The sequence below is a fragment of the Mastigoproctus giganteus genome, chromosome 10 (genome assembly GCF_048544385.1).
Source record: "Mastigoproctus giganteus isolate SK-2022 chromosome 10, ASM4854438v1, whole genome shotgun sequence".
NCBI classification, from domain to species: Eukaryota; Metazoa; Arthropoda; class Arachnida; order Uropygi; family Thelyphonidae; genus Mastigoproctus; species Mastigoproctus giganteus.
In genome coordinates this window covers 1,156,236-1,179,802 of record NC_143584.1, presented here as the reverse complement: position 1 = coordinate 1,179,802, position 23,567 = coordinate 1,156,236, and the positions used below count along the sequence as shown (strand labels likewise).

General features: G+C 42.4%; 1 protein-coding gene and 1 non-coding gene across 2 annotated transcripts in view; one reads left to right on the top strand and one right to left on the bottom strand.

Moving 5' to 3' along the window:
- Phlpp (PH domain leucine-rich repeat protein phosphatase) overlaps positions 1-23,213 on the top strand; it is a 63,589-nt gene extending 40,376 nt beyond the window's left edge. Inside the window, exons 7-12 of the mRNA XM_090383384.1 lie at positions 4,176-4,338; positions 8,249-8,379; positions 9,785-9,922; positions 10,170-10,328; positions 14,447-14,657; positions 22,274-23,213. Of these exons, the coding sequence (XP_090239510.1) occupies positions 4,176-4,338; positions 8,249-8,379; positions 9,785-9,922; positions 10,170-10,328; positions 14,447-14,657; positions 22,274-22,798 (1,327 nt within the window). The 3' untranslated portion in view covers positions 22,799-23,213. The remainder of the gene's footprint in view (positions 1-4,175; positions 4,339-8,248; positions 8,380-9,784; positions 9,923-10,169; positions 10,329-14,446; positions 14,658-22,273) is intronic.
- TRNAK-CUU (transfer RNA lysine (anticodon CUU)) lies at positions 16,118-16,190 on the bottom strand. Its single transcript has one exon. It is a non-coding gene; the product is annotated as a tRNA-Lys (tRNA).
- Positions 23,214-23,567: the final 354 nt, after the last annotated feature.

Here is a 23,567-nt window from a genome sequence, read left to right as displayed (position 1 = left end):
CATGGAAGACCTCCAGTTATTAAATATAGGGAACAAACCATTAAGTACCTATCGAAGACCAAATACCTAGGCATTTATATTGATGATGCTCTCAGTTTCCTACCACATGTTCAGTATGTGAAAGAAAAGGCTAAATTGTTCCTGAGCCGAATTAAACAGATAACAAGACAAGACTGGGGTCTTAGAGGTCAAACCTTACGACTTCACTATAATTGTGTGTTTTTGTCGATAATTTCTTATGGAGCTGGTGCATGGGGCTTTAGAGCTAATAAAGTTGCTGTAGTAAAGCAACTGTTACAAGCACAGAGGGCTGCCCTCCTAACCATGTCAAGAGCTTGTCGAACTACCTCCACGATGGCTCTTCAGGTTTTGCTTGGGAAACTACCTGTCCATTTTGAAGTTCAGTACCGCTACCTTAAGTATCACCTTTTGAAGAAAATACCATTGACCTATGATAACATCCAATTAGATCTAAGTGCTCCCATTAAGACTGAGAAGAAAAGATTAAGGCAAATTTTTATTGCAAAATGGCAGCAGGAGTGGTCTTCATCTGATATTGGTGCAGTCACAAGGGACTTTCTGCCTGTAGCAAGGGAAATTAAAAAGGAGGAGTTAAAGTGGTTTTCGCCGGGCTTATATGGTATGTTTATATTAACTGGCCACGGAAGTATAAATACTAAACTTCACAAACTGGGACTTTCACCAACAACATCTTGTTTGTGTGGCCAGGAAGAAACTGTTAACCATATTCTTCATCAATGTCATTATTATAACGATCTTCGACGTGACCTACTTAGTGTAGTTCCTAACTTGGACTCCAGCAACAATAAAATTCTGGTTGAGTCCCAGACAGCTTTTAATGCTATGAATGTGTTTGCTTCTCGTGCATTTAAAAGAAGAACCGAAATTAGGTCCTAGTTTTACTGTTCCTGCGATTTCTTGGATCCTTTATTGGATTAGGAAAGAAATATCTCTCATTTTTGATTGGATTCTATATCTGCAACTGATTAGTATCATTAAGTGCTACACTATACTTTCCTGGATTTTATAATAGACTTGTTCTTGATGTGGAACTGTTTTCAGCAGAATAGGTATTTATTGTATAAGGAATTTTGCTCTACTCATCGAGATATTATTTGGCCTTTAGCGTTTCATAGTTTTTGGAATTAATATTTCTTTGTGAGTGACATGTGACCACTGTGACTTTTCATATTACAGACTTTTCCTAGTAACTCTGTTATCAACTATCTTGGATGATTATCTTAGACTTTTTGGGCTCTCTTAGAGCTTGTATTTAGGCAAGAACTTTTTAAAACATAATTTTGAACCCTGCCTAATGTGATCTCATCTAGGATTTGGACATGTATATTACTTTTGCGTTAACCCTGAAACATTTTATTTATTGGGCCAGGTTATGGCATTACCCTGGCATTACATTGGACGAATCTGTACATAGTGTATATTCTGCTGTGTTCCTGAAGAAGAGGATATTGTACATATTGCACATAGTGTCTTTCTGTGGAGCTTTTCAGAATTCGTGGATTTGCTTTCACTGTGTTTTTTGTTAGAAGATCAATTATTCTTCAACAACTGAAGACGTTCTGCCTACAAGGGGTTAGGCAAACTGTAAATTAAGATGTTTTGCTGATCCTAGTTCCTAGGATGGGATTTTCCATGAGATAGGTCTCCATGGTTAGAGAAGTTAGTCCACTTCTCCCTACTTTATTCTTGCTTAACTTCTTCTCACTTCTAACTATTGGAGAGTCCCTCTGTTGATTCTCCTCTATTCTATCCATTTACCTCCCCAGATCCCAAACTTCTCCCTCTGTATTCCTCTTTTTCCACTTCATTCTCTTTTTCGGGCACTCTCAGGTGTTATGCCCTGGGCTTGCCCAGCAGGAGATAATTGATCCTGGCCGCCTCCACGTGGCGGGGATGGGGGGTGAGACGTAGTGACCAGGTGTTACTGCTTCTTACCTGCTAAGAGCCAGGTACCGGCCGATAACATAACAACAGAACACATCATAACACTTACACGTCCAACACACTGCATACAATTGGCCGGTCTTGGCATAAGCTTCAACACAAGAAGTACAATAGCGGCTTATGGGGGAAACCCTGGGATCCGCCACAACAACACATGAATATCCCCTGAATATCCCCCTGTGGCTATATTCTCTTTTCGCTAATTACAGTGGTTGTTTTCTTTATTTGTTTTAATATAATTTATTTATATTCATTTTGCCCCTGTACCTTAGTATTGCTATCTATGGCAATGGTTCGCTAATATTTTCTTGCTCAACAGCTTCCTTGAAGCACTAAGACCCACAGACTACCTGACCCAGTAAAATTATCAGAACTTTCCAGGAGCTGAGGGATTTTTTCCTACAACCATCGGTTTGTCACGAGTAAATGACACATAGCATTATAAAACGGGTATTTATGGTGCCAACTATTTCTAGGTATACGCTTTAATGATATTCATTTACCACGATGCAAATGAAATTAAATAAGATTGGTCAGCCATCGCATGAAACTGACTTTGAAATTCCCATCAACTTTAAATCCTCCAAAAAACTAACTTTTTTTTTTTTTGCCCTGTACTATTGTTGCTTTACCTCTTTTGAATTCCTACTAGTCTAAACGACTACGTCTAATTATTCATCATTTTCATAGCTGATTTCTGCTCAATTTACTTCATTTATATACATTTCGTCCCTCTAATAATCACAGTAACTATTAGTTTATTTCTGTTCCTGAATTTAATAAAGTTCTGAAGATCTCTGATCTGAGCACATATCTTTCGGAGCCTTTCCTGGAACTCATCAGCTGTTCTGTGATCCGCTTTCCTTCTGAACTAAGCCTTTCCTTTCCTTTTCTCTTCCCTTTAGAATTCCACACCTTTTCAGTTACTTTTCTCTGTTCAAGTCACGATATGTAATATACCAGCTAGGACTGTCACATCACTCCAGTAGCACCGAATTCCGCACCCTCCTCCCATCACTTTTTCCTTTCTCTCTCCTTTTCACTCATTTTTTTCTCTCCAACATCTATCAGACTTTCTTTTCGCGCAAAAACCTTCTATAATTCCCTGTTATTTGCATATCTCCGCCTATTAGTTCGAACTTCAGCCAATCACTGTTATCTCTTAAACTTATTCTTCTCACAACTTCGCTTTTCCCTTGCAACGGAGCCCTTCTACCGTTAGATTATGTTTTTGAACCACTCCCAGCCAACACCCTTCCACAATGACTACGTGCCGCATCTTCCAGTGCCTTTATGACAGGTCCGTCGCAGGAACTGTGAAGGGCAACAGAGGGATGGGCTGTTTCCATCACGGCGGAAATTAAAACCGATATTTTCGGGGTCTTCACTTATACGGTGCTCTCGGCCGGAGGGTTTCACAACTGTCGTCTGGTGTTGATACTGTTTCGTGAGCCGCACCTGGCCGTGGACATGTTGGCGTGGGGTGGTGGAAGTCACTCGCGATTTACAGGGCAAAACTTCGCCGTGTTTGAAGAGGTAACCAACGGTAAGTTGACTCGCAGATTTTACTCGACCCCTTGGACATCCCCCACTAGCTTGGACCACGAGGACTGATACCGAGGATTAAACCTCCCGTATTGATAAGGAGCGAGGCGAACTTTCTTCCTCGATGCTTCTCTCGGGTTTCCAAATATCGGGAATAAGATAGACCATTCCCTTCGTTTAAGGAATACTTTGTTCTTAATGAAGTTAAAATAATTAGAAATGACACAATTGTGATTTCCCCTCGTTAGTTTTCTTCAACCTTCACTGGCAGACAAAAGTGCTTCGTCTCCTCTCCGGCTGGAATCTCCTGCCTTGTTTTGACCAATAGAAATGTTCGCTTCCACTAAACCTGGGACGACTGGTTTAGATGGTTTTGTTTCATCGATCATTTTCCTCAAGTTGGTGTATTGTTGAGCCCAGGTAAGTGGTCGCAGATTCGCATTTTACGCACGCTAAAAAATCTGTAACAGAAGCCCTCCTCTCCCCACTCGAAACCAGTTTTCTTTTTTCGTGTTCTCTTTAGAGAGTGAGTGTATTTCCAGTGAGTGTTCGGAGCAGTGTCGTAATCGGCACATTTGGTACGACAAATAAAGATTCTTTCTTATTTCCCTGAAGCCACTTACCAGAACGTTCTTTTCCCACAGCTTCTTCAAGGCGCTGCCATCTTTGCACGAAGTCTCGCTGGCCGGAAATGAAATTGCCCGACTTCCAGAATCCTTGAAGCGCCTACAAAATCTCGAGCGTCTGTACGTGCATTCCAACAAGCTGGAGACTGTCCCTCCTCTGGTGTCAAACGCTCGTCTGAAGGTAAGTGGGCTGCAGCGGGAAATGTTCCCACTTGCTGCAATTTTAGTTCGGGATTCGATTGTTTAGGATGGAAGACGTTTCCAATCAGTTTTTAATTGTAGTTAAAGAAACAAAACTAATTTGCATCAAAATGCATTTTAAGGTGAGTTTTTTTTTCTTTTGTGTAATTAAGGTGTCAATCACCAGTGGACGGCGGCCTCACGTGATTGTGAAACGCACGAAAAACCCCCGAAAAAATTCCGTGCAATTATAAAAAACATTCAATGTTTTGTATCGGTTTCAACCACGTTGACCGAGAACATTTCAGCGGACTTACTTTCATTTATGATGGAACCTGAAATTTGTAATGATGAAACCGGAGAAAGGTACTGGTTGAGTAAGAAATTTTGTTGAAGGACGTTCGTCAAGGATTAGAACTGGATGATATCATCTTCCTACCATACAGTCAGTGCAATGTACACTCTTCATTTCCATGTTTAATACCGTACTACATATTCTGGATTGGATTTTACTAAATTGGTTTAGTAGGATTGCATTACTTCAGTGATCACGAATTGACTACCCAACTAATTATTTTTAAAATCAGTTTATTTCCCCAAGAAACCTTGGGTCACCCCGGAAAAGCACTGTGCCAGAAGGGTGTGAATATTTATAGACAATATACAAGAGTACATGCGTGCTCGACCCAAGAAATTTACAGGATTAAATGTACAATTGCATGGAGACGAAAACAAAAGTCTTTGACATATACAAAAAGCAAGTAAAAAAATAAAAAAGCAGTCAGTCCAGTCATATCCTGGAGCAGGTGAACATCAGATTCATTATCTGGTAGCAGTTCTTGAGGATTTCGTTCCTGTAGAGCTTGTCTTCACAGAACCTATTAGAGTGGATCCTAAATTTATTGAAGCTCCGAAGACAATTGGCTGGAAACATGTTCCTCAGAGAATCAATGCTTGACAACGTAAGACGTGGAGGGACACAGGAGTCGGGGTGCTCCCCTCTTGCTCTCCTCGGGCCAGAGATTAATGTGGATACCGATGGATCATCAATTCGCCTCGTTATAAGCCATGCAAGTGTGAGGACATTTTTTGTCATGATGAGATGTCTCCAGGGAGTGGTGCCCAGATTTGCTTGTAGGATTAATCTGGAGATAGTTAGGGGGTGGCCTACCACCCTGTTCATCCATCTAAGCAACCAGTACTCTAAACTGAATACTTGTTAAGGTATGAGGCACGGGCACATGACCAAATTTCTGATGCATAGAGGGATTGGAATAATACACCTCAGGATGTGCCGAACAAGCAGCGCTGGCTGATGCACACCAACGAGCTCCTGGCGCACTGCCCAAAGAGTCGCGTACATCTTCTGCCTCATACTGACAAAGTGAGGCTGAAAGGCGAGCCCAGGTGAGGCCAAGGTCAGTGTAAAGTGTTTTTGGATCAAACGGCACCAGGAGTTTCCCCCGTCTTTGTGTAGTATATGTTGTCGTGTGATACAGTACACTCTAAAGACCAGAGATTTAAAAGTGTGTGGATCATGTATATGTGTAATGTTTAGTACCGTTGTTCATCTGGCCTTTTAGCCGTTGGGCCCCTAATGGGACCCACCGTTGCCCACACTTGGCCTCGTGGAGGCAGACCAGGTACACCCAGTATAGTTATATTTACTCTGACAGGCCCTGCCACCTAATTTCCTGAGATTTTCAATGGCTAGGACCTAAAAAAAAAAAAAAAAACAGTTACTATACTTTATGCTGAAAGGGAGTAGGGTATGAAAAGGCCGAATGGTAACAGGGTTGTTGCATGGTTGACTTAAGATTGCGTGTGGGTTTGGAAAATTTTGGTTTCATTAGACGCGGTCGCAAAGTCAGAGAGAGAGGGTGGGGAGACTGAAGACTGGGGAGATAAGACAGAGGTGGAGTAAATAGAGAAGGCGACCCCAGATGTCAGTGAGGCATGCCCATGCCCCACTAGATGGAGAAAATGGGTTGGTGAGGAGGGGATGAGATAATTGACTTATCCTCCCCCACCCAGGAAGTAGGAAGAAAGTACTGTGCAAGAGTGCACTGATATGGGGAGGCCAATGGCTTTAGCAGCAAGCTGCAGCAATAGTCATGTCCGGTGTGTTTGTTTCAGAGGTCACAGCCGCTGGTGTCAGGTTCAGGAGATGTGTAGAGTCAAGTCTGACTTGGTGATCACTGGTGTCTTCCGCCGCAGAGGAATCTCGAGACAGGTGAGCAGTAGACTGCGTCAGTTCCGTGTCCGGTCCTGGTCCTGTTGCAAAAGGTCCATAGTGTGGTTAGCTCAATCTTTCTGTTTGAATGTTTCTGTTCAATTAGGTTGTTGTTTCATTCAATTACTGGCTTTAGTTCTGATGAATAGCAATAAGTGTCCTCCGCCTAGAAAACACCTCTTGCGCAAACTTCGTGAAGGCCAGGAACTCCTCCCTCGAGTCTAGAAGGTGATGCTCCAGTCCTGCTGGTAGATATGTGAGTTCCGTCATAAGTCGACAGCGGAAGTCCTCATAATGGTCGCAGCTGTACATAATGTGGGACCATTTTCTGTCTCTCCACATGTGCAGAGGGGGTCTTCTGTTATTCGAAAATAAGTTAACCTGGCGTTGAAGGCACCATGGCCTGTCAAGAGAAAGGTTGTAAATAGACCTGGGGGGAACCAACAGGGGGTTCTAGGATACACGCGTCCGACTGTAGGCAGGAACTTCCTGGTAATTCTCCTTTTTGTTGAAGCAGCCACCTTTCCTGCCATGCCTGCTGCACACGATTCTCAAGTCTGGTTCTTTCTTCTCTTCTGTTCCCTGCTACGTTGATGGTGTATTCCCCCAGAGTTTAGGGTAATACTTTGGTCAAGGCCAAGGTCAGTATGGGACGTCATTTTTTGCACTGGCTTCCCACTAACAAAGATTTAGATTTCATTTTTCACTCTCTTCTTGGTTATCGGTAGTTGCGCTGATTTGGAAGGGCTCAGATGCAGCCCAATTGTAGCAAGATAATTTTCCAAGCTCAGTATCTGCCTAGAAGCTTCTCGGTTGATATCATGAATTTGGTGATTATGATCTGAGCTCAGGTAGAACTTCAGATCGTCGGCGTAAGAGACAAAGTTAGGATTCTGAGCTAGGAAAGGCTCCAAAACTGCTGCAAACAGGATAGCTAAAAGCACGCTTCCTTGCGGGATGCCTCTGGAGACGTCAATAGTTACCCGGAAGTCGTGGGTCACAGACAGGTGTCTAGGAAATAAAATTGACTTCAAAATTTGAAGTAAGGTATCTGCCAGGCCGAAGTAGTGTTTGAGAATGGTATGGTAAAAAGAGCTGGGTGGTGTATTCTGTCATATGCCGATTTAATGTCCAGGAATATGATATCAATCTGTGATATCATAATACCGTGTTGAGCCACCGTTCGCACGAATAACAGCCGCTATTTGCCTAGGTATTGGCTCCACTAAATGTCTGAAGGTGTCTGTAGGGATTTCAGCCATATACTGCTTGCAAGGCTTTCCACGGTGTCTGAATAGATGACGGTTGTCCATATGCCTCACTTCACATTTCAAAACTTCCCACAGGTGTTCATTTGGATTGAGGTCAAGCGAATTTGGAGATCAATCGAGACGGGTGATATCTTCACCGTGTTCCTCGAACAATTCGTGCACTGTGCATCCCCGATGACACAGCGCATCATCGTCTTGGAAGATCCCTTTCTTTTCGGGAAAAATGAAACACGACAGGGTGCACATGGTCTCCTAAGAAAGGAAACTTTCTTATGTGCACCCTGCACTCTAAGATAGCGAACCCTCTCCCCTCAGTGGAACGTTTTTTCGTCCTCCTGAGAGGGGGGGTGGGTTCGCTATAAGGTGCTTCGACAATATTAATGCTAATAGAAATAACCTTTCCGTAGGTTTTGGATGTTGCCTGCAACGATCTTCGGAAACTCGATGTGCAATCCCTGGTGACTCCGTCTTTAGTTTATCTCGATCTGTCCTCAAACTTTGACCTGGTGATCGAAAAGAATGACTTCCAAACGCTGTGGTGAGTATTGGATTAAATATAGAATTTATTTTTAAAATTTTTATTTTTTTAATTTTTATTTATTTAATTTTGTTTCTTATTTTTTCGCATCGTCCCGTAGGACACCATATTCGATGCAGCTTTTACCGCCATGTTTCCTAATTTTATGAGATTCTGACTCTAGATCAACGCAATTTTCGAACTAGACCTACGAGCCCTTTCGCAGTTTTCTCTCATGCAGATTGAGGTACTTCAACCGACCTTTTGAAGTGCGTTTGATGCAGTTAATCTTTTATTAAAAGTTTTTCCAGTATGCTATTCGTAGTCTTTTACTTAACTGATTCTATTTCAGGCAAAAAGTGTTAAAACGTTCTCATCAGATAACATTTTTTAACGACGGAGTACCACAAGGATCCTCTCTAGGTTCGTTTCTCATTCACACACGTTAATGGCCTGGCTTTTATCTTAAGACCCTGTAATGCGCGTTTACTGCTGTATGTTATAAAATTCTGCATGTCGTGTAATTGTAGAGAGGAAAGATTTAAAATTTCAGCATTTCTTAGAATAATTTGAGTTGTTAACAACCCATGCATTATGCTAATCCCTTACTGTACTCTTTCCCCATCACCAAAATGCAATTATTCAATTCTGCTTTGAACTAACAAAACCCTCCAGCTCGGTGACCTCGGCAAATTAATTTATTCCAATAATCCACAACGCGAGATGAAATTCATGAGCCCTCCCCAATAAAAAAGGGAAGTAACAGAAGGCTGGATTTGTTTGTTTGTACTGCTCACGTTTGTTTGCACTCAATGGGCCCCCACCCTAAGATGTCTAACTGACAATCTTTGCAGTCTGGATATCGATTGGATCGATATGAACATCGATTAGCAACCCCCACCAATTTCGTTGTTCCTCTCACACCTTTCTAGAAGTTCTACGTCTTTCTTCAAGTGTGGCCTCCAGACCCGAGCACGATATTTTGAATGCAGTCTCGACTTTGTATGAAACAAAGAGACAACGACTCCCTTCAAATAATCCACACTTCCCCACTTGCAAAAGACTAATTTTAAAAAAATTAGATCAATGGGATTTCAATTAAAGTTGGGCAACTTTAATTGAAAAATTAAAATTGTTTTTTTTTATTTTGGGTTGGGCATTTAAAGTTGGGCAAATCATGGACAACTTATTGTCCATCATTTGCCCAACATCATTTACCAACGACGAAAGTAAACATTTCTCTCTATCCGATGGGGCATCTTGCTGTACTTGTGTTTCAGTCAGAGAGCAGTGCGTGGGCTGCTTCCCTCGTTGCTTTTTGTCGAACAAATCTTTTAGAAGGTGCCCCTCGGTAAATTTTCTTTTGATGAAAAAAGGCGAAGGAGCTCGATTTAATTTTCGCTTCTGCATTTTGCTTTTCTTCCAGCAACCAACGATGCGTGAACATTGTGGACATCAGCTGCACCGGACGTGTCGGCCCGAACAGCGAATTGAGGAGGGCTGAAGACGATTCTTCGTGCCAGTGGAGCATCGGTTTCTCGGAGAGTCCTGCCGGCACCTGCAGGTAAAAATACTTGCTGTGTTTTCACGAGCAATACTTAAACGAACTTCTGAATTCTAAATTCTGTCAAATTAGTGAAATTCTGCTGGCATTTTTATCGGGTACAAAGGTCGGGCTGCTCTGACTGTCGTCCTCTATTTCTCAGTAAGGAAATGACGTCATTGTGTTTTCGATTGTGCGTGTAAGTTGGTCTCATTCGATGCTCGACTCGATGGGTGCAAAAGTAACGAGGGCTTCGTCTCTTTTGTAGGTTGTTCGTGTTCTCCGCAGACTCCAGCAGCGTGATGCTCGCCTTGGTGCAACACGAAAACCCCACACAAGTGGCGGCAGCAATCGGCAGGTTATCCGGGATGATCAAAGCGCACGAAGAATACAAAGACCCAAAGAATCTGGAAGCAGTCGCCTCTAGGTAAGTGACTGGGTAAGTTCGCCCTCTCGAACGACAGCAGTCTGATTTCTTCCTGATCTTAGAGTGATTATATAAAAAAAAAAAAATTAACCCCTCTTACCACCCAAAACAGTGCAATGTGTACTGTGACGCAGAAAAACCATGCACAAAGCCGAAGGTAAATATAAACACTCACTTCAAGACAAAATAACAAAGCACCAGAGGGAAGAAACCTATTTCTTGTTAGCATTAGTGGTGGCATGCAAGAAACGTTTGTCTACTTCTTCCTTCGATTTATTTAAGCTATCAACTTCCACAACAACATATGGAATATTTCAGCAATCAACCTCCACTCGCTGGCTAAAGGAAACCTTCCGCCATTTTCTTTCTCAACTTGAATTAATACCACTCAGGCTTTTCGTCTGAGCAAGAGGAAGAACCCCGTCAGCATTGAGCCTGCTCAAAGCATTCAAGGCCTGATACACCTCAATCAGATCACCTCGCAGGTGCCTAGTCTCCAGATGCTGCAACTTACAGAACTTAATCCTTTCTTGGTAAGAGCACCCATTTGTTCCCCTCACCAATCTCGTTGTCCTTTTCTGTACTCGTTCTAGCAACTCTACATCCTTCTTAAAACGAGGCCTCCAGACCTGTATACAGTACTCAAGGTGTGGCCTGATCCTTGTCTTATACAAGGGGACAATCACCTCCTTATTCCTGCTAGTAAAATTCCTGTATATCATTGACAAGACACCATGAGCTACTCTTGCAGCCCGTCTCCACTGCTCAGAGAACTTCATACCCGACTACACAACTACCCCAGTTCTTTTTCATTCTCCACTACCCTGAGTGTAGTAAGTTTCTCTGGGTTTGCTGCTTACCCATACGCAGTACTTTGCATTTGTCAATGTTAAACTTCAGTTGCCACTTCTCAGCCCATCTGCCCAAATTTTCTACATCGTGTGTAACGTATTGTCATTACTGCCAACCTTCGTATCGTCTGCAAACTTGGACATTAAGGTTGATATACAATAATGGGCCCAACACCGAACCCTGGGGGACTCCACTAATAACATTAGTCCACAAAGAGCAGTATCCATTGATTACCACTCAGTCTTCTACTCAACCACCCTTTTATCCATTGTAGCAACTTGCCCTTAATGCCATACTACTCCAGTTTGTACAGTAGTCTTCCATGCGCAACACTATCAAAAGAATTCCTGAAATTCAGGTACATGATTTCAAAATTATTTTTGCATCCAGTTCCTCTGACCAGATCCTAGTATCCAATGAAATTGGTCAGAGAAGATCGTCCCTTAACCAATGCATGCTGTGATTGAAGTGTAATTGCATTCCTGGTCTTTTCAATGATTGCAGCTTGTAGTGGAGATGAGTGTTGGGTGCTCATCTTTGGGTGTAATGGGTAGTATGCCTTTCGTCATAATATAAACTAGTCTTTACGAGTATCATCTTGGCTTGTGCGTTGTGGTAGAAAAGGATTTAATTTTTTATAATTTTGTCTTTAAGACAATAATTCGTTTCGCTTCATTTTGATTAAGGGCTTTTGGATTTTGCTCTCTACTTTACCTCGTTTTCTTTTAACTGTGGCAAAGCGCTTTCGACCTAATGCGTTCTAAGTCGTTTGAAGCCCAAAAGATGGCCATTTCTTCTTTTGGGTGGTAAAATTAAGCTGCCCGAAAGTCTTTGACTTGAAGAATGATTTTGACAGTCTTCGATTTAATTCAACTGTTTGAACCTAGTTTTTACCGCTTTAAAAATGCTAACGAGTGAAATAAATGGCCCAAATATTTGAAATATGTGAGTGGTACGTCCTCCCCCTCCAAGTCTCTGAGGTTAAGTTCCAAATCATACTAAAACGGAACCGGTTGCACATTTCTGATTCCTACCGGCTCAAGCACTTCCAAACATGCAAGCGCTCCAAAAAATGAAAACAGATGTGCAGGAATTGATGAAGAACAAGAAGCGCATGCAGCCCCTTACAAGTGAATCTCTCATCTAAAGGCGAAGTAAATGGTTTCAAGTAATAACAAGTGTGTGCGCAGCTTTGAGGTAACTTCATCTGCTGCTGCCTGCAGATTCCGTGCATGCGAATCAGCACTGTTAGTAACGTATGAACATGGTGATCAACTGTTCCAGTGAACTCATCTGAATTGATTTGTATGAATATTTTGGTTTAGTTTATAAATTGTGCATAATGTCAGTTTATATACGTAACTTCCGATCACTATATGAGCATCATATGATCCTACCGTGATTATGGATAATAGTGTGCATAAAGTTATGTAACCCCCCCCCCCCCTCTCTCTCTCTCATCATCGGGCCTTTAAGATCCAGGAATTATTTTTTTCTACTTGCTTTTCTGTATATGTACGAAGATAAAGCTCTTTACAAGCACCAAAGAAAGCACATCTACTAAAAGAAATCGGCCATCACTTTGATGCACAACTTAAAGAAACACTTGACAACATTAAACAGCATCTGCTCTTACAAGAAGATCACTTTTAACGAGAGATCTTCTTCGGATTTCTGAGATGTAAGTGAATAATCATCGGTGATGAAAAGACCACGGTATCTTATCTCAGGTCCTGTCAGGGTCCGAATAAGGTCTGCATACGGTTGCAGTCGAGATAAAGTGTACTCTAACAAAGCGATGTAAGTGTCATACCATCGATTCCTCAGGCACAGAACGAGACTTAATTAGTGCCGGAAGAAGGTCTCTTTTCAAATTTCGGTGAGGTTCTAGGAAGTGGGCCTTCAACTGGCAACTCTCTTGCCTAAAGCATTCCATCTCCTGACTGCTCCTGAAAAGAGCGAACAGAAATGATCGCTCATCTCCATATTTCACAGCCGTGAGATTCCCAAGAAGATCAGTACCGGTACGAACCATCCCTGTTCCGTGTGTCATCGACCAGAAAGCTGCAAGAATGGCCACATACTTTGCTGGATCCACCTATCTCTGCTTTTCTTTCCGCAATCCCAGAGGCCCAGTAACAAACTCGCTTGTGGATGTGAGAGAATGTAAGTAGAAGAATCATTTAGAAGATTTTCTAAAAGATTGGTTAATTCGAAAGCATAACATTCAAAAGGCATTCGCTATGGACTACTCAGACTTCCCATTTACGCCCTACGAATCGGCAACATCTTCCATGCGCGCAAGAACCGCATCCTTTCATCTTCTAACTTTCCAGACAACCACGTGGAATACGAATGAAGTGACAAGAGGGCCAGCACATGTAATCAACACTTCCAGAACCCCGACAGAACTCTATACTCGCAATACCGGATATTGGTAGTCTGGATCCCTCGTGTGCATATTTTACATAAGATCCCGTGGTTCAGGAGCAACTATAATTCCATCGTTACTGGAGCAACTGTGCCACTGCACTTTGGGAAGTCCTGTTTTTCACGCGGCAGAATGATTGCACAATAGTTCCAAAGCCCTAAGCTGACAGCTGATCCAGAGCCCCTACAAGAACTTTCACTCAGCAGCGAGCCCCCCAGGGTGCACCAGTACAACTCTAGGAGAATTGGAAATGAAAAATAAAAGGGTTTAAATTACTTTTACGTACCCCAAGTAGTAGCGCATTTGAGGGTACCTCGCCATGTGTCCCGGTTCAGAACCGGTTTTCAGTTGTTACGATTTTACCTTAGTTAAGTTTCGTAGATGTTCCAAAATCTGTCTCCTCCCTCGTTTAATTTTAGTGACTGAGATTAGGCTGTAATTTATAAATCAGTCCGTTTTACGTTCTTTTCCCTTAAGAATTCATTCAATGCTTCTGTTTCTTCTCAGAATCTTTCCCACGGTTTTTTTATTTTGCTTTGTTTTTTTTAGCATATGCAGAAAAAGTCTTCCTTCCATCCTAATAATCACCATCTGCACACTACACAATGGGTTGAGCGTGCATTTATATACATCGCGCGTATCATTTTTAAATCCACTGTTATTTAATTCGCTATTAAATTCATTCTTATTAAATTTAGTTTTACATTATTGAATGAATAAAACATAATACTAACTTAAACGCGTGTACTACTACATCCTCGCGTTGACCTCTCAGTTACGTGATGCGTGACGAATGGTACTCTGCTTCTGCGCTCATTTTTGTTTACTTTTTCAGGGTGGCCAAATCCGAAACGTCGAGATGCGACCTCTCCTTGACCTTTTGCCACATCTCCGTTCCCTCGACAGATGTCAATCGGACTGTCCGACTGGTCAGCACGGGCTCGGCTGCCAGCTGCGTCGTCGTAGGACAGGAGGGGAACAAGGTGCTGAGAGACGGGAAAAGGACAAACACGTGGGCACGAGCTTCGTACGAACTTCCCGCACAGGTGAGTGGACATCGTCTAAAAACGTTGTCGTTCGCGCACGTCGTCAGACACCGACGGAACACACCACGTGCACCTTCTTCGTGCGGCCGATCACTTGGATAGCGGCCATATTTTCAGTAGCACGTTGGTTTAATCCATCCTTTCCGTTTGTCTTCCCGCTGCACTCGCTTCGACACTTTGCGCACATTAACGAAGAAATGCACGGACCACCACCTCCAACATTTCGATCTGATTAAGGGTTGCCGATCAATCGGGGACGTTTTTGTTTGTCGTGTCATCCGTGGAAGAGGTTTGGAGAATGCGAGCAGTTCCTGTGGACATTAATAGGTTGTCGTGCACGTTTCAGTAACTCGGGTGTTTGCAGCTGCCATAGAAAAACAAAAGAATCAACCGATTGCAGCCTATTTTATGGTTGGTTTTTTGAAATTGCGAGTTGTTTGATACGTCCACTATCATCTGGTACCAGGTGGTTAACGAATCTTTGCCTGAGGTTTCAGATGACTTGAACAGACTTCAAAGATGGTCAGAGAAGTAGCGGCTATATTTTAACGCAGCTAAATGCAAGGTCTTGCACGTGGGGAATAGCAACCTAGAAATAAATTACTCACTTGGTGGCGGTCGAATTTTAAAAAAAAAGGGGGGTCTGGGCGTTACGATATAGGCAGATATGAAGTTTTCTGAGCAGTGTAAACAGGCAGCCAAGAAAGCCCATGAGGTCCTACCGATGATTTATCGAACATTGTGCTATAGAGATAGGGAGGTCATAATCCCACTGCATAAGACAATTGTAAGACCACATTTGGAATACTGTGTTCAAGTATGGAGACCTCATCTGAAGAAGGACAGAGTTTATTGAAAGGGCAACTGGAATGGCGAGATCGGCAAAAGGGCGACCGTACGAGGAAGACTCAGATTATGTGATCTACAGAGCTTGGCAACAACCAGGCACCTCTGACCTCGGCTCCGAAAAGGGTTAATAAAATGATTTGAAAGTGGAATTTTCGCTGTTTTAAAGAATTCCAGAACTATGGGGAGTTGTAAATTCAAATTACAGGGGTTGAGGTTTAAATTAGATTGTACGAAGTTTTCTTTCAGCCAGCGAGTCGTTGATTGCTGGAACAAGTTGCCCCCTCAGGTAGTTATAATTTTTATTATTATCACTTTATTAAACAAAAACGAATTCATCTAGGAGGGTGGTTCATAACTTGTTAGATAGGAACACATAAAATAAAATACATGAATAAGTCATTTTGCTGAACGGAATATCGCCAGTCCAATAAGACTTTTCAACACGCTATAAAGCGTTCCTTACAGTTTGAGTTCATGGGCTCTTCAAGTCTCTTGCTATGAAAGCTTTAAATATTCCTCGCGTCATCGACGGGATTCGAACTCTGGTCTTTTGTGCCCGGTGTGGAAAGGATGGCGATTAATACCAACTGTGCTACACAAAAAGTACTTTTCGCCGAACGTGGGGCTCGAACCCACGACCCCGAGATTAAGAGTCTCGTGCTCTACCGACTGAGCTAGCCGGGCGTTGTTAGTTGAGGCTGACAGTATGAATAAATTCAAAGCCAACTGGATACTTATGACGAGGGATACTTCCTTGCACTACATTGCTATTACTATTGTTATTTATTACTAATAATAAATAAATATTCATTTATTGCAAATACAGCAAGCCCATCACAGCGCATGGCTAGGGGCAGGTAATAATACAAAGGGAATGACATAAAACAATCGAGTATATGTACATAGCAGATTTCATACAAACATTAACAATCACTAGGAATTATGAGTTCAAAAAGAATTTGCAGAACAGGACATTTGGCTTTCAGTTGCAATTACTGAGTTGGATTATTTTTCTTCATTTCATCGGAGATCTGACTCCTGTAGGCTTCAGAGTTGATTAACCTGTTGCAATCAATGTTGTGATGATTTATGAGGTGAAGAGATGCATTGCGGAACATTCTGTCCATTTGTTTGAGCCTGGAGAGGTTGGATTTGAATTGCTGGTTTCTTGAATTTTCCCTGTTGGGGATATCTATTATATTGGCTAAGTTTGGTGAATCGCAAGCAGAGGTGATTAACTTTGCAAGAAGCATGACTCCAGACTCGTTGAGCATCTGTTGCAGAGGCTTTGTTTTTAGGTTTTCATAAAACTGTTGCCTGGATATTGTGAGAGAGAGAGAGAGATAGATAATCTTTATTACCCTTCACGGCCATAAAGCCAGGGGCTTACAGTTTCCCAAACTTCCGGGAAAATTGAACAATTATTTACAAAAAGGTAATTTTACAAAGAAAACATTATAATACAAAGGAGAGAACTCCTTACGAGAGTTAAATCTGATTGAGCTGGCTTAACATCGAGATAAGAGCACCAGCTCAATCAGACAGGAACAGATGCAAGGTACACATGTCATTGCTGATTAGTCCTACTCATCATAATTTTTTTCCGGTAAGTCCGGTCAGCAGCGAATTTGTTGAGGTCGGCGTCCAGTGCCTGGGTTTGCTTGAGCATCTGCTGAGGAAGGAACCTGTCCGAGAGATGGAGTCGTGCTGAATGCGAGTAGAGCTCGGGATTGGCCCTAAGGGCAGCAGGGGGGATCCTCCAGCCACAGGTATCCCAGAATGAAGGTGTTGCCATTATGCCTGTTATCATCTTGACTGTTGCTAGGAGGCGTTGGTCTTCGACTAAGGTGGGAAGCCGTGGAATCCCGAGAGAGTTGGCAAGCTGTGTGGTACGAATCAGAGCTGGAAGGTTGTGCTTCCTGTTGGCCCACTTTAGGAGCCAGAATTCTGTGGCAAAGAGTGGTTTCTTTATTGACGGTGCCGCTGACGCCCAAATTTCAGCAGCATAGAGTAAAGGTGGAAAGATAACTGTTCTTATGTACCTCACAGTTATCTTTTTATCTGTGATATGAAGGAGATGTTGTTTTGCTATCCACCGGAGTCTTGAAGCACGTGTGAGGAGCATGTCCATGTGGGCGTTGAATCGAAGTTTTGGGTCGAATACAACGCCCAGATCACGATGGCTGGACACAATTGGGATGAGGGTGTTGCCAACCGAAGGCTGGAGAGAAGGCGTTTGCTTCAATGAATACACCATGAATTCGGACTTAGCAGGATTGATCTTGAGCCCAAACTGGCAGAGGTAAGATGTGACTGTGGTGAGTGTTGTTAATTTCCACTTTTACCAGATCTAGGTCTTGACCTGGGATGATGGGAGTGAGTATCTTGATATCGTCCGCATAGCTCAGTAGACATCGAGAATGTGCAACCAGTGGGAAGATAGTGGATGAAAATAGAAGGCCCGAAATGACCCCTCCTTGTGGGACTCCTGCGGTGACGGATCTAGTAAGGGTGCGATCTCCTGTACGAAGCTTTATAACTCTGTTATTCAGAAGAGAGGAGAGAAAGCATAATATGTTCCCTGTGATCTGGAAGTGGCATTCCAGGAGAGTGAGAAGTTGGTTTACTTGGACGGCATCAAATGCAGCCTCAATGTCTAAGTAAGTCACAACTAGTTCCTGCCTATTCTCCAATGCTGACAAGATAGTATTCGTGGTGGCTAGCAGATTGGTGATCGTTGATTTGTTTGGAAGGGAGTAGTGAATTTGGGCTGGATTACTGGGCAAGATCTGCTTAGTGAGGATGGGGAGTAAGGCCTTCTCCAGGAGCTTCAGCAGGCTGGAGGAGTTGGAGATGGGTCGGAAGTGTTTAGGTTTCGATGGCGACTGAACTTTGGCTAAAGGTATGATGAGATAGTTTTTCCACTGCTGTGGGAAAATTTTTGTTCGAGAGTAACTGGTTGAAGATAATTAAAAGTGGCTGAATTGTATGGGGAAAACGAAGCTTACTATTGAGCCATCTAAGAACCCAATATTCTAGGGCAATGAATTACTTGGCGGTTACTTGAGGAGCACCAGACCAGATTTCGGAAGCATAGAACAGAATGGGAAAGATGCATCTATGAACATGCTTAATGACTGTGTTTTTTTCTGTCTTGAATCGCTGCTGTTTCTTGTTTGATTAACCATTTTGCTTTTTGAATTTTTTGAGCAACATATAAATAGTGGGCATTAAAGGAGAGATTTTTATCAAAAACAACTCCAAGGTCTTTGTGAGCGTAAACATTTGGGATTGGGACATCTGCAATTTTTATTTCTATGTGGTTGGGTTGTTTCTGAAGGGAATAAGTAATTTGAGCAGATTTGCTTGCATTTATATTCAGATTGAGATCTTTCAGGTACTCGATGATTTCACAAATCTGTGAATTCGCATCATTGATAACTTTGCGAATATCATCACTGGCTTTGGAGATTATAAATAACTTTAAATCATCGGCATATGCCAGTAGATTTGGATTTTCTTGTAGAAGTGGTTGAAGAGATGCTGAAAATATAGTACTGGAGAGAACGGCTCCTTGCGGAATGCCTGTTGAGGTTGTGACGAGAATATTGTCAGTACTAGTGGGGAAGAGGAGAAGTCTGCGATTTAGGCTGTATTGAAGATAGGAAATAATCATTGTGTCAACGAGAAAATGATTTTTTAGTATTTGAAAAGCTTTTTTGAGATCTATGTTGTCGAAAGCACCTTTGATGTCAAAATAAAATACATCGCATTGTGCCTTATCTTGAAACGCAGTTTGGATGCGTACAATGGTGTCAGCTAGGTTTGTTGTTGTGGAGCGCCCTTTAGGACCAAAATGCATATTGACAGGTGCATTAGCGAAGATTGCATGTTGAAGATATGGGAGCATGATTTTTTTCAATAATTTTAATAATTATTGACGAAACAGCAATTGGTCGATGGCCGGGATGGTTATTTCTGCAAGCTTTTTTAGGAATCAGCGTAATCCTGAAAGTTTTCCACTGTCTTGGAAGGAATGGCTGAGGATTGCAGCTGGAAATTATATGCACCAACGAATCAATGATGTATACGCTGGACAATATAATAATAAAACCAGGGATGCCTTCACTACTATCAGGGCGTATTTGGTTAACTGCACGCTGAACTGTATTCTTGTTCACAAGTTGGTTAATTAGCAGGGCTTGACCCGGAGACACAGTGTTGCACGTTTACTTACTGTGTAGCCTCTCGAAGTCCAATAATCCACTCTCCAGTGAAGCTGCTGATTTCGGTGCCCTGGCAATCCCGATAATTTTGTTCGCTCTGAAGCCTATCCCGCGAAGACAGGAGCCCCTTAAATGCGTAACACAAGTGTTACTTTGAAATTTACGGCCCCTACATTCGTTTTTCTGCAGATCGTTCCTTTTGCACATCTCGGCGCACTACTGATTTGCATGAACTTCCGATCGTTCTTTCTTCACGCTGCAATTTCAATGTCACAGATTACACAACTTTCGATGACTGCAGATCGACAATTCCATGTCCAGTTCTCCAACGTGGTAAGCAACGTCTACATCCTGGAATGAGACATGCAGCTCGGTGGTTGAACTGTCACATCTCTTTTCCACTTCTTTAAGTGCTCTCTGATAGTCGATGATGTGAGGGGAAGAAGCGAATGCAGCGTGGCTTTTTGGATCCAACTGTTTCGTTTATGGAAGTGAAGTAGTTCCGAAGCCAAGAATATTCATTGACCTCTAACTAATTTATGGAGCAATTTCGCCACGCAAATGAAATAAAAGCCAATTGCATCTTCGGTCGACTTGATGTGAGCATCCCCTGGACTTAGGCGGTGACGGGACAATTGCAACTTCATTTACACCTATGTTTATTGTATTTATTTACTTGCAATAATATCTCTCTCTCTCTCTCTCTCTCTCTCTCTCTCTCTCTCTCGTATCTGGTTGCTCCTCGCAATTAGCGTAGTGGGCCGTCCTCCCCACACCGGTTGAAAAAGACGTTGAATTCTTTCTTTAACGTGAGGAATTATGGGTTTTTCACAACATGGTTGAGTTAGTCTGTCTCAGGCGAAGGTAAAGTTTTTTTTTTTTTTTTTTTTTTTTTTCTCTCTCTCCAGGAAATTCGGATTTTCGTCTAGCAAACAGAAAATCGACTCCAGGAGCACAATAATGCCTCAGTCGCTGATGCGCCAAAAAAATAAATAAAAAAAAATCCAATATGACAATTTTTTTTTTTTTTTTTTTCGCATTTTCTCCACCGAGCTTATGCAAATATCGTTCGTTCGAACGATGTTGATGCAAATGTCTAACGAACCAGCCCTAGTGCAGGAAAAGCAGAATTGTTAAGAATATCGCAACAGAGTTGCATTCACAGTTTCACCGATGCCATCCAGAGAACCGAGGCCAAACTGCGCAAATCCAACCACTCTTATAACTGTACCACCACTCAACTTCAGCACAATCTGGATGGAACCGTTCTTTGGGGACCGACGCCTAATGTGTGTGAGATGTAAATCTTGTGTGTGTGTGTGGGCTGGGGAAATTAATAGAGGGTGAGAATTGTAAGATACATTTCTTACAAGGTTTTTTGTATGTGATGAGAATTTTAGTTAATGTATTGATTGGAATGGACTCAGGAATTAAGTCTATCCTTGCTCCATGTCTATTGTCTATAAATTGCGTGTGTTGTGAGATTGAATTTCTGTTAGCTCGACGAAAAACTCGAGTTTCCAGGAAGGAAAACCATGCTATCCTCGCCTGAGACTGACTAACTCAGCCGCGTTATGAAAAAGAGCCATAAAAATTCCTCTCGTCATTGACGGGGCTCTTTTCCACCCGGTGCGGGGGGGATGGCGATCCTGCCAACTGTGCTACCTACGAAGGCTTATGTCCAGACTGTGTAGCACGATTCACAACTCCACATGTCAGCCGCAGCTGTAACGTCCAATGCTGTAACGTTCGCTTGTTTTGCTGTGGGCTTACTGGATAGATGAAACTTGGAGGGACTGAAAACCATCAAATCGACCAGCAATTTACAGACACAAAATATACGGGTTTATGTAATTAATTACGGGTAATCCTAACTTAATAATTTGATATCCAGTAAACCCAGCAAAGGCGCCTTTTTGACTTCCTCTCTCTGTCTCTTTCACCTCTCTGGGGATCATTAATTACTGCCACAGTTCTTGTGAAGGAAATAATTACTGCATTCGCCTTTTTTGTCTCGTTCTGCCTGTCATGTGTTCTGTGTGACTACCTTTGCATTGCATTCTACTTTTAGGTGATACTGCTATCTACCTGTCGCATAATCTGCAAAATTAACTATTGCTTTCCAGGGCAAGGGCAAGGTCAATGGCCTAATATTGATATAAACTATTTAAATTGTTGGCAGGGATTCAAGTGGGCAGGGCTTACTTGAATCCTTGCCAACGACAGTTCACGAAGTGATTCGTGCTAAAAGACGGGTTATTAATTGATAAATTTCCGAGGTGGCTAATTTTTTGGTTTGGGGAAGGTGCTGTAGCTCTTGGCTTAAGGGTGCAATGGGATGCCGTTCTGTCAAGAAAACACATTGTTGGACATTATGTATCAAAGGCTCCACTGGAAATAGCAATTTGTGCAGACACATTAAATTATACTCGTAACTCTGGCAGACGCATATCTATTGACACAATGAATGGATCTATTATTTAATAACATTCTGAAAACTAAATTCAATAACAGTTTTAAATAATTGATATTTTCTTACAGGAATGTGTCTTGGGCTGTCACGAGGAGCCAGTAAAGCAACTTTCAGACTGCACTGAGAATGCTCGAGACTTCGAGCTCTCTGAAGTGAGCCTGCACTCGACGGACCGGTTTCTCGTGATCGGCAGCGGAGCTCTTCTGAGAATGATGGAAGTGGATGATGTGCTCGACCAGCTGCGGACTTCCAAGACTCCCGGCCAGATGGCAAAGTCCTTGTCCCAACTTGCAGGATCCGTGGCAAATAGCCATCCAGAAACTGTGGCAGTTGTCAGGTTCCACATTCCCGAACCCCCCACAGAGTTGCCTCCGGCAGAGACCAGCGAAGTGGAGAAGAACGAGGAGGATGCCTCAGACGATGGTGAGAAGTTTCGGTGCTGGGAATTCATGCTGGAACAAAACCACAAGATGCTCTTCACTAAGGAACTGGAGACTCTCCATCGCTCTTTTCTCCACCACCCGGCACAACGCGTACATCTCCTCCACACTAGGTCACCACTGCAGCGATATCCTGCCAAGGGACACACTTAACAGATGTGAATCCACGATAACCGTTCCAACGCAAATATGTTCTGCAGTTCTCAGCAGGAATCTGAATTCACCTACGGAAAAGGGAAAAAATTCCCAGTTAAGAAGAATAAGTCTTTTAGAGAAAATACGCCCGAAGGGAAATGTTCCCCATTTTGCAAGCCAAAAAGTGTGATCTGTCATCTGTGGAACTTGTTGGGGATAGTTTAACTCTCTCTCCCATTCCTTTTTGAATTGGAATCCGTCAGCATTTTCCCTAGAATGTAGAATACCCTACGTTTCGTTCGCAAGATATCTGGAGTTCAAAAGTCGGATGCAGCCTTTCTCAGTCGGTCAACAGTGACTGTCCGATTTTTACGGGAGACTTAAGATTCAACAAGGAACTTTGAACTTTCTATGGCTCCTCAAACTTTGTACATTAAGCAGTAAATAAAATTGTAAAAAGTCGTAGAACGTTCATTTATTGAGATGGTTACAGCAGTCTTAGAACTCTATAAACGGTACACCAATCACGACACAATCCATCTGATTATTGACATTCAAATTTTGGCCCCAGTCAAAACAGAGCAGTGCAGTTTTTCTTCTTAAATAAGCCAAAAGTCACTCCAAATTTAAAGCAGAGCCATCGGGCTGTCTTGTCTAAATGGTCCTTGTAAGTAGCGCTTAGGGAATAAGAAATCGTCCTGCTTTTAATACATTGAAAATTCAATCGAGCTTTTCACTTCTCGTTCGCTAAGTTCCTAAACACCATTCAAGGGGATCACTTCACTTC